Consider the following 12,049-nt stretch of genomic DNA (forward strand, 5'->3'; position numbering starts at 1 on the left):
ATTTTCCTGCCTCAGCCTCCTGAGTAGCTGGGACTACAGGTGCCCGCCACCACGCCTGGCTTATTTTTTGTATTTTTAGTAGAGACGGGGTTTCACCGTGTTAGCCAGGATGGTCTCGATCTCCTGACCTCATGATCCGCCCTCCTCGGCCTCCCAAAGTATTGGGATTACAGGCGTGAGCCACTGCATCTGGCCTATTCTTTTCATTTCTACCTTCGGAGAGGTATTTGTAGTTTATCTTACAAGAAGCTTTGCTTAATTTGCTTTTCTGTGGTCTGTGGACACACTTACAAAAGTACATTCATGAAGAACAGGGCTTTGTTTCCAGAAAGTAAGTAAAAATCATTATTTTTATTGTATGCTCAGATTTTAAAAGGAGACTCAAAAGTTCTGAAGGATATGCAGACTTAAAATAACATGAGTCTAGATAGTCAGTGTCCTTTCTACATGATTAAAATGTATGTAACTATTATTTAAGTGGTCTCCCCGGCTTCTGAAGATTCTTGGTCAACCCTATGCCGTGCCTGATGATGGCAGCAGGTGGAAGGAGACCCCAGAGAAAAGCAGTAGATTTCAGTGGGCAGTGAGGGGATTGGGCGTCAAGGGTAGTCCTCAGTGCCTTCCTGCCTCTGCCAGTTTGAATTTCTGCTACTCTGCGCAGAGCAAATGAAGATATTATCCTGAGAGCCAGGGTAGACAACTGTTAGACTGAGAAAGGAGACACCACACTGGAAGCCAGGCACAGTTGAGGCTAGGCTCCCCGCCTGACAGAGGAATGTGAACTGGAAAGAGCAGAGGCTCTGTTGTTGATGGCAAATTGGCATCTGTGCATTTTAGCCCAGGGAAGGGCCAGAGTGCCTGCCTGGGACCAAGATAGCCTGGGCCTGACTGAACACAACCAAAGAGGACCCGGATCGTTCAGCACAGAGGTGCCCATTTAGCAGAGGAACGCGTGTCTCCGGGCACTCAGGGCTATAAGGAAACACAGGATGCAAACCTAATTAGGGTGGGGAGAGGGCTTTTCAACATATCGATGTTACTGAACAAACTGTGTTATGTTCCTAAAATTTATTTTGAAATATGCTGTATGTGATAAGAAATATATAATTTAAACAGGAATGATACAATGAGCGACCACTGTATGCACCATCCAGTTTAAGATGGACAGGATACTATTACAGGAAATGTGGAAGCTCTCTGTGTGCTTCTCCCTGATCACATCCCTCGCCCTCTGCACCAGTGATAGTCATTGGAAAGAAAGGGTCTTGCTCTGTCACTCAGGCTGGAATGCAGTGGCACGATCATGGCTTTCCGCAGCCTCAACCTCCTGGACTTGACCAATCCTCCTGTCTCAGCCTCCTGAATAGCTGGGACTATAGGTGTGCGGCACCACACCTAGCTAAATTTTGTATTTTTTGTAGAGATGGCATCTCCCTATGTTGCCGAGGCTGGTCTTGAATTCCTGGGCTCAAGCAGTCCTCCTGCCTTGACCCCCCCAACGTGTTGGGATTACTGGTGTGAGTCACTGTGTCCAGACCTTATATTTAAAAACCTTTGTCTTCTTTTACCTCCCTGAATATGCACATAGTTTACTATGACACATGTGTTGCCATTGCAATCCCCTATTCCCAAAGAAATATAATTTTCTTTTAGAGAGCGTCTCGTTCATCTGGGAAGCTCGCTAGGCTTGGGCTCTTCTCTGCGGGAAATGTTTCAGTTTCCTTGATGAATGGACTCTTTAGGTTTTCTACTTTTTCGTAAGTTGGTTTTCATAATTCTGTTGCCATAAATTCTAAGACGGCTAGTTTGTTTGTTTGTTTTTTAGAATCAGGGTCTTTGTTGCCCAGGCTGGAGTGCAGTGTTGCCATCATGGCCCATGGCAGCCTTGAGCTTGTTTTTAAGTTTTAAAGTCTAGTATAACATTATTTTTCAAAATTAAGAGGAAGGTACGGAAATTTCCTATATATCCCCTGTTCCCACACATGCAGAGCCTCCCCCATTATCAACATCCCCCAAAGTTTTAAATAAGATATTCTTAAGGCCTGTTTAAAATAGGTAAGTTATGTCCTCTCTTCATTCCTAATGTTTCTAGTGTGTCTTCTCTGATTTTTTTTTTTAATTTATGTTGCTCATAGTTTTTGTTTGTTTGTTTGTTTTTGGTCTTTCGGCTTATTGATTCTTTCTGATCTCTCTATATTTATATCTTTATAGCTAATTTTTCTCTTATTTTTAAAATTTCTGCTCTCACCTTTATCATTTGTTGCTTCTATACACTTTGTTTTTTTCTCCCCTTACCTTAATGTTCAGTTAGATGCTTAGTTCACTTTTAACCTTTTTTCCTTCTCTAATGTAAATATTTAAGGCTAGACATTTTTCACTGAGTACTGTCAGTTCATTCCATATATTTTGATATACAGTATTTTCTTTTGTTTTCACTTTATTTATTTATTATTATTATTTTTTGAGATGGAGTTTTGCTCTTGTTGCCCAGGCTGGAGTGCGGTGTCCTGATCTCAGTTCATTGCAACCTCTGCCTCCCAAGTTCAAGTGATTCTACTGTCTCAGGCCTCCCGTGTAGCTGGGGTTACAGGCGCTACCATGCCTGGTTAATTTTTTGTATTTTTAGTAGAGACAGGGTGTCATCATGTTGGCCAGGTTGGTCTTGAACTTCTGACCTCAGGTGATCCACTGGCCTTGGCCTCCCAAAGTGCAGGGATTACAGGGGTGAACCACTATGCCCGGCCTGCAGTATTTTCTTTATTGTTAAGTATAAATGTTAAAACATTTATACCTTTTTTTTGACCCATGCATTGAAATTATGAGTATATTTGGAGTTTCTTCTACTTGGTTATATGCTTTTAATTTTTCTCAGTTTTGCAGTTTTTTTAATCCTTTCTTGATATAATTTTACTTACTAAAGTCTCTTTTTTCTAATTTTATTTTGCCCTTTACTCAATTCAAATAATCTATCCTTTTAGTGGTTAACTTAGCTATTTTAACATACATACTTAAATTAAAGATAATCAGTATCCTTGCTTTTGTCCCAAACTTTTTTTTTTTTTTAAAGACAGAGTCTCACTCTGTCACCCAGGCTGGAGTGCAGTGGTGCAATCTTGGCTCACTGCAGACTCCACCTCCCAGGTTCAAGCAATTCTCCTGCCTTAGCCTCCCAAGTAGCTGGGATTACAGGCACTGCACCACCATGTCCTGCTAATTTTTTTATATTTTTGGTAGAGATGGGGTTTCATCATGTTGGCCAGGCTGGTCTTGAACTCCTGAACTCAGATGATCTGCCCACCTTGGCCTCCCAAAGTGCTGGGGTTACAGATGTGAACCACCGCACTCGGTCTGTCCCAACCATTAAAAGGGCCTTTAGACACTTTAACCCTAATCACTCTCTCTGTTTACATGTGTTTGGTTTTTCAGTATTTCAGTTGGCCTCTCATTGTGCTCCACAAATTAGGCATTTCTATTTATTGGTTGTACAATCAATGTTTGTTCAGATTTAGATTTACCCACATATTTACTATTAATTTTATCTTCTTGAATCTCAGATATTCCATCTGGAATTATTTTCTTCTTCCTGAATACATCCTATAAGTTTCTTTAAGTGAAGGTCTCTTGGCGGTAACTTCTCTAAGGTTTTGTTTGTTTAAAAAATGATATTTTCGCTGGGCGCGGTGGCTCACGCTTGTAATCCCAGCACTTTGGGAGGCCGAGGTGGGCGGATCACAAAGTCAGGAGATCGACACCATCCTGGCTAACTCGGTGAAACCCTGTCTCTACTAAAAATACAAAAAAGTAGCCGGGCGTGGTGGCGGGTACCTGTAATCCCAGCTACTTGGGAGGCTGGGGCAGGAGAATGGCGTGAACCCAGGAGGCGGAGCTTGCAGTGAGCCAAGATCGTGCCACTGCACTCCAGCCTGGGCGACAGTGCAAGACTGCGTCTCAAAAACAAACAAACAAAAAAATTATTTTCCAGACGACTGTCTTTCTTTCACCTTCATGCTTGAAAAAATAGTTTTACTGGGTCTGGAATTCTGGGCTGATTGTTCTTTTTTCTAAACACATTGAAATTATTATTTTACTTTCACCTGGCCTCTATGTTGTTGTTGAGAAGTCAGCTGTCAGTCTCATCACTATTCTTTTATTGGGAAACTTTCTTTTTTCCTTTTTCTTTTCCTCCCTTTCTTCTTCTGTCCATCCTTTCTTCTTTTCTTCTTCCTCTTCCTCTTCTTCTTCCTCTCTTTCTGGTTGCTTTTAATAATATTTCTCTACGATGTGTCTAGGTTTAGGGTTATTTTTATTTATCTAGTTTAGAATTATTTATTGGGCTTCCTGAGACTAAGGGTTGTTATCTTTCAATAAGTCTAGAAAATTATTAGTAATTGGCCAGGCGAGATGGTGCATGCCTATAATCCTAGCACTTTGGGAGGCCGAGGTGGGAGGATTGCTTGAGCCCAGGTGTTTGAGACCAGCTTGGGCAGCATGGTGAGACCTTGTCTCAAAAAATTAAAAAAAGAAAATGTTTAGTAATTATATGCTTGAGTTTAGGTTTTCCTGTATCATCTCTATTTGCTTCTCTAAGAGCTCCTATACGACATTTGTTAGAACTTCTCACACTGCATTTTCATGCAATAATATTTCCTCCACATTTTTCATCTCTTTTTTCCTCTCTAGATTGTTTATTTATTTTTTTATTATTATTTTATTTATTTATTTATTTTAAATAGAGACAGAGTCTCACCATGTTGCCCAGGCTGGTCTTGAACTCCTGGGCTCAAATAATCCTCCCTTCTCTGCCTCTTACAGTGCTGGGATTATAGGCATGGGCCACCACACCCAGCCTGGATGATTTCTTTGATTGCATCTTCCAGTTAGCTAATTTAGCTAATTTACTCTTCAGGTGTTTTTGTTTAATCCACATATTGGGTTTTACAGTTCCGCTATTATGTCTTTTTATTTTCGGGAGTTCTTTTTGGTTCCTTTCTAAATTTGCTTGATTGTTCTCTCTAGGTATTTATTCTGTCTTTGGGTTTTTCTTTTATTTCACTAGATATATTAAATAGAGCTGTTTTATATTCTTTGCCTGATAATTCCAATATCTGATTCTGATTTTTAATTCTGCCTTCTGTTATTTCTTCTTGCTCTCACTCAGGTTTTCTTTTTATTCCCTTATTTATATGGTAACTTTTGACTTCAAACCGGTCATTTTTAAAAACTTTGTTTGTGGCTATCTTAGTCTGTTTTGTGCTGCTATAACAGAATACCACAGACTGGGTAGTTTATAAACAATAGAAATTTATTTAGCTCATGGCTCTGGAGGTGGAAAGTCCAAGATCGAGGGGCAGCATTTGATGAGGGCTTTCTGGCTGCGTCAAACATGGCTGAAGGCATCACAGTAGCAAGAGAAAGGGAGAGATATAACTCGGAGCCTCAAGCCTTTTTATAAATGTCATCAATCAGTTCACGAGGATGGCCCCCTTATGGCCTCAACAGCTCCCCTTAGGCCCCACCTCCCAACACTGTTGCACTGGGGATTAAGTTTCCAACACATGCTTTCTGGCGGATACATTCAAATCACAGCAGTGGATACTCTTTGAGGCCTGGAGTTTATTTCTGGCAGTTTCCTTAGAACCGTATCAAACTTAGACACATCTTAAACTCAGATTTCCTTTTAAGATTTTTTAGGATCACACATGGCATGGGAATTTGAACTGTAACCTCTCGTGAATTCTACCTGTGGTTATTCTCAGAGGAGAATATTTTCCCCTCCACCCAGAAGCAAAGTTGAATCAGGGACATTTCCTTCCATTCTGTTCTGTCTGGCAGGGTTATTTCTCATTCACATTTACTTTGAAGGCGGAACCCTCTGGAGTTCTGGTGTGTGTGCTTTATGAAACTCCCCACCTTGACGAGGCTCTGGGCTTTTTCTACTTCCCCCTTTTTCCTCTTCAGTGTCAAAGTGATGATCAAGGTGTCCTGTGTGTGTCAGAAACTCTCAGCATGAATGGTGGCTTATGGTGTGTGCTTACTCTCAGGATTCATGCTCTCACTGGCCAGAGTCTTTTCTGCCAGCTCAGCAGTGTATTTATACTTTTTCTTTTTCTTAACTGGGTTAAGAAAAATTTTTTTTGAGACAGCTTTTTAGGGCCTCTAATCTGCCATAATAGCAGAACTGGGAGTTGAAAACCTGTTTTAGGTTCATTATTTTCTACATATTATTTGGTAGCATAAAGTCAAAGATAATGATGAATTGTTCTTCAGCCTTCTGAAATTCTGAAGAAGGTATTTGGTCTTAAATTGAAGCAAAAGACTAATTCACTCAACTATAAGAAAATCTTTCTTGCCTTGAAATCTAGAGTTGGCTAACTAAAGAAGTTTTCAGAACTTTATATATGGTATTTTTGGGAAATAGCATAGATTTACTTTATTACATTTCACCAACTTAATACTACTACTACTATTAACGCAGTAGCTCATGTAATCTTTTAACAATGATTAGTAAGCATGTACTCTGGGAATCAATCAGAATCTCTGATACCAAAGCTCCTGCACTTACTCATGTTGTTATATTCCTTTCAAGCAAGATTTGAGGCAGCTTTCAAACACGTATTCAGTATAAAAGAATAAAATGAATCACTGAGAGACTTGAGGCAATGGATAGGAAAACAATAAAGCTTTAAATAAGAGTAACACTTTGAATAAGTGGCTCACACCTGTAGTCCCAGCACTTTGGGAGGCCGAGGTGGGTGGATCATCTGGGGTCAGGAGTTTGAGACCAACCTGACCAACATAGTGAAACCCTGTCTCTACTAAAAATACAAAAATTAGCTGGGCATGGTGGCACGTGTCTGTAATCCCAGGTAGTCAGGAGGCTGATGCAGGAGAATTGCTTGAACCTGGAAGGTGGAGGTTGCAGTGAGCTGAGATTGTGCCACTGCACTCCAGCCTGGGAGACAGAGCGAGACTTTCTCTCTCTCTCTCAAAAAAAAAATAAGAGTAACACACAGGAATCCTTTTTTTCTCAATAACTGTGACCTGTATTTAGTTTTAAGCTGCTTTTTTTTTTTTTTTTTTTTGTGAGACAGGGCATTGCTCTGTTTCCCAGGCTAGAGTGTAATGGCACAATCACAGCTCACTGCAGCCTTGATCTGCCAGGCTCAAGTGATCCTCCCACCTCAGCCTCCCAAGTAGCTGGGACCACAGGTGTGTGCCACCATGCCCGGCTAATTTTTGTATTTTTTGTAGAGACAGACTCTCACCATGTTGTCCAGGCTAGTCTTGAACTCGTGGGTTCAAGGGATCCTCCCATCTTGGCCTCCCGAAGTGCTGAGATTAGAGGCATGAGCCACCACGCCTGGCTGGTTTTAAGCTTTTTAACATACACTAAGAGTAGGGTAGGCAAAGAACAACTAAGTTGTTTTGTGTGCTGCCCTGTTAAATGAGACAAACGCTTGTGACTTTGTGAGCCTTTTTGCAACACTGTTGAAATTGCATCAAGGCCTTGATGACAAAGATTGGCAGTAGTAAAGTAGCCTGGGGGAATATTGTTTATGTTTTAATTATAAAAACTGAAACTCTTCTAAGCTATTGACAGTTATGTTACTGGGAAGGTGGTTTAGGGCTGGACCTGCCTGGTGAAGGACTGGCCCTGGTAGGATCCGGATGGGGTGGGAGCTTCACTGAGCATCAGATTTCAATCCACTACCAAGTTTCCGATCACTCCAGTTGTTCCCATTTTGCCAAAACAGTCGCCCTCTATGCCCCCGATGGTCTTGTGCCTGTTCATATTGGGAGGGCCTGAGATGCATGTGGGCCCTTAGGGATACTTTAATCACAGTGTAGACAGCCTGTATCATCTCAGTCTCAGCTGATCAGGGACCAAATGCTTAGAGCCAGATTATAAGTAAACCAGGTGGTGGTGTGAAACTTGGAAAAGCCATTTACTGCGTATATTTGGGTCCTGTCAGCAATTCCTGGACATGGGTAGGGGTGTGTGCGTGTGTGTGTGTGTGTGTGTGCGCGCGCTCTTGCTGTGGTATGCAGGCACAAGTAAAGTGTATAAAAACAAATGTAAAGTTCATGCTTAGATTTCTTAACTCTGGAGGTTAGTCATCTTTGACAAAGCAAACTGGGATGATTTTTGTGTGAGCTTCTAACTTAAGATCTAATAAATAAAAAGATCAGTTTCCATAAATAAACTGGCTCACAAGTGTGCAGTCGTTTTAAACTTTCTTTTTCTTTGCTTCAAGGATTTTGACTCTTTCTTCTCTGCAAAAGAAGAGAATATTATTTATTCCTTCCTTGGTTTGGCTCCTCCTCCAGACTCAAAGGTAAGTTTGAACAAACTCTATTGGGGTTCAAAACAGGTAATACTAAATGAAGGTAGAAATCTGCATCCAAGACTGCTTAAGAAATGATGATTTTTAAATTCCCATAATTTTAGTACACTTCTTATTCTGATGAAGTCCTATGCATAGAGAGAATGCAGCTTTTACTAAAAAAAGTTCCAAAATTATGCTTTTTATATTTATGCTATGTTTTCAACTTGTTGTGGTAAATTTTATAATACCTAAGTTAGGAAATATCGTTACTTTGAATAAACTTAAGTGCATTCATTAAATATGTAAACATTTGAGCTCCCGGGTTGTGTTTATACAATTATTTTGTTTTGAATTGATTTCTCATATAGCTTTATATGAGTTAATTTCATAATGATATATGCCCTTATATTATTTTTATTTATTTATTTATTTATTTATTTATTATTATTTTTTTGAGACGGAGTCTCACTCTGTCACCCAGGCTGGAGTGCTGTGGCCAGTTCTCAGCTCACTGCAAGCTCCGCCTCCTGGGTTCACGCCATTCTCCTGTCTCAGCCTCGCAGGTAGCTGGGACTACAGGCGCTGCCACCTCGCCTGGCTAGTTTTTTGTAGTTTTTAGTAGAGACGGGGTTTCACCGTGTTTGCCAGGATGGTCTCAATCTCCTGACCTCGTGATCCGCCCGTCTCGGCCTCCCAAAGTGCTGGGATTACAGGCTTGAGCCACCGCGCCCGGCCTTATTATTTCTATTTAAATGAACCAAACTGCATTTTGGTCTCATAAAAATGGGACAGGTAAGATCTCGATTCAAGAACAAGGTAGGTTTTATCAGGTTTTTTTCTCCCAGTGATGTCTCATCTTTGATTATGTATAATTAAATAGAGAATTATGCTAATAAAGCAGGAACTGTGAATTTGACTTGTGTGCATGTTTAATTCATGAGACTTGCTAAGACTTGCTGATGGATTGAATGTGGATAGGGATGGATTCCATGATGACTTCTAACCAGTGGGTGTAAAAATCTGCTCTGAGAGAGGACCATATTGACAGGAGAAATTAAGTTTGAGACAGCTGAGCAAAGAAGTGAGGTAGGCAATTGTATGCTGATCTGTGTCTCTGCAAAGTCTGGTTGGAGACACACACGTGGAAGCTGTGAGTGTGTAGATGGAGCTGAAGTTGTGAAAAGTGGATGAAACAAAGTAATGAGTTGACAGGAAGGAGACCAGAGTGGGGGCTGTCTAAGCTAAAACAGACTTTAGAAAATTATGTGGAAAAGTTAGAGCAGATGAACTTATTTGCCAGTGTGCAAAGTGTCTGGGATCAATCTCATATTTTCAGCAACAAAAATAAAATAAAATAAACATTTGGAAGTTGATCAATATAGATATTGCCATTTTTCTCTCTCTGAGATAATGACTTGCCATTCATGTCTAGGGACAGCCCACTTCCTAGACTTCTTCTCTTACATTTCTCCTGAGAAGTCTCAGAGTTCACCTCTCTTCTTATTGAGGCTTTTGTAGTCCTGGTATTTCTTTCCACCCATAATCTCTCTCATTCAGCATGAAATGAAGAGGAACCCCAGTGGAAAAGAACATACGATTCAGTTAGAAAACCTTATATGCTTTTTACCTGCTGACCCTGAATTTTTAATGTTTTCCCAGCTGTAAAATGAAGAGAGAAATATGACCACCTACCTCTTAGGGGTACTTATTTTATAATTTATTCTTTCAAGAGAATTTATTTGAGCACATGCTGGGCCAGACACTGGGCTGGTTGATTGAAGGGACTTTATGGTCTAGAGGAATAGTTAGATGTGAGCATTCTATAAGTAGATATAATAACTGTCTATGTGAATATGGAGATGATCCACCAATCTCAGGCCTTAGATTAAGTCTCTGAAAAGAGTTGATATCTCACTTGGTATTGGAAGATTTAGTAGGAGCTCAGTAAGTGGAAAAAGATAGTCAAGACACTATGGGAAGATGGATGTATATACTAAGGCAGTGAAATTTCTGAGAGTATGTTTCGTTCAGTGAAGTCATACTTTGGATGGATTCAGAGGTTTTAATAGAACCCAGGGTATGGAATTGGGTAAAGATAAGAGCTGAGGCAAGAAAAGTTAGTAGGAATGATATTGTAAAGGGCCTTCTGTGTCTGGACTTTTTTCTTGGCGATGAGAATGATGGGAAAAGGTCAATGCGGAATGATTTACATTTCACAAAGCCTCTGACTCAGACAGCAACATAGAAGATTATTAGAGATAAGATGTAGAATCTGGGACCATATCTTTCATATTTATATCATCAGAGCCCATAACTCATAGTAGGTGTTCACCTCTGAAATTTGAGGCAATAATTAACTGGGGTACCAAAGTCAATGAAACACTCCGGAGATATTCAGCACTATTCTTCAAATTGAATGTAAATGGGACAGGTTTGTTTGTTGTAACTTGCTTTTTTTTTAAAAAAAAAAAAAACATATTTTGAGATATATTTATACTAATACATATAAATCTATTTCAGCCTCTGCTGTGTTTTATCTTATCTTATTTTTATTTTAATATCTAACCTCAGTTTTTAGATCCTGCTCTGATTTGTGCTCAGGTACTGTCATATTATATAAAATTCTCATTATGTGGAAGAAAGGGATGGCCGTGGGATTATGAAACCTGGCCTGGAGATACCTAAGAGGCTGTCCAGTCCAGATGCTTCTCTTCTGAGAGGAGCAACATGAAGCCCAAGGAGCTTAAGTGACTTGTAGAAAGACACCCCACTAATTAGCAGCACAGTTTGTGCTAGAGCCTTTGGCGCTGTCCGTATTGCTTGCGTTTATAGCTGTTTATACTGTGCATAGGGACAGAGTACTTCCAGTATCATTTGAAAAGACAGACATCTGATTTATGGAAACATTACTTACCACAGTGTCATGTTGTAGTAAACAAGATTGTGGAAAGGTGTCAGCAAGGAAAATTAATCTCACTCAAGCTAAAAATAGGTACTCTTAACAGTTATGTAGAAAATGCATGCTCATAAAACATGTCATCGTATGCAACATCATTGCTTTTAGAATATTTTTCTTGTCTTAGGCAGGCTGTTCGAGGCCAAGGACTAGGCCAGTTTTCCCAAGAGGGCTTTGTAAGTAAGCATTGGTTCCATAAAGTCAACCTTAGTTCTTTAAAAGCATGTGGTCATATCTGATTAAATGAACATCATTCTTAATAGGACATGGCAGGCAGGACCTAGGTTACACAACGAATGTTTTGAATTGTGCCCTGGCAAGAAGGAAGACAGATTCTTATTGAAGTTATGCAAATAACTATATTGCCAAAAACTATGTGTGTATTCTGATTCAATAAGAATTTTTGAACTCCGGAGGGGTCAGGCAGGGAGAATAAGAGGTCATTTACAAGTGATTCATTTCAGTTTACAAAAGCAGAATCTACAACATTATTATCATGTATGAAAAACTTAAGAGAAAGCCAAAAGGGCTTCCTTATATATAAGGAAAATAAGACATTAAAATAATATCAACAGTATTCCAGACAAAAACTACTATCATCCCTCACCAATTCATTTAATCCTATGTAATTAATTCCTATTTCTTGTGGATCTTGGGTTAGTCATCTAATGAACCCTTCTGCTTCTCAACAAAAGTTCTGGAAGATTTGACTAAGTCCTTGGATATGGTCTCAAAGTTCTTTACACAGTGCCGTCAGAAACGTGAA

The 12,049-nt window shown here is 39.9% G+C and overlaps 1 protein-coding gene across 1 annotated transcript in view; it reads left to right on the forward strand.

The window, feature by feature from the left end:
• The window catches only part of SH3BGR (SH3 domain binding glutamate rich protein), a 52,240-nt gene that overhangs the window by 11,649 nt on the left and 28,542 nt on the right, over positions 1–12,049 (forward strand). The window contains exon 3 of the mRNA XM_033232508.1: positions 8,256–8,336. Coding sequence (XP_033088399.1) covers positions 8,256–8,336 — 81 coding nt within the window. The remainder of the gene's footprint in view (positions 1–8,255; positions 8,337–12,049) is intronic.

This window comes from Trachypithecus francoisi, unplaced genomic scaffold (assembly GCF_009764315.1).
Source record: "Trachypithecus francoisi isolate TF-2019V2 unplaced genomic scaffold, Tfra_2.0 Lachesis_group14, whole genome shotgun sequence".
In the NCBI taxonomy this organism is placed as follows: Eukaryota; Metazoa; Chordata; class Mammalia; order Primates; family Cercopithecidae; genus Trachypithecus; species Trachypithecus francoisi.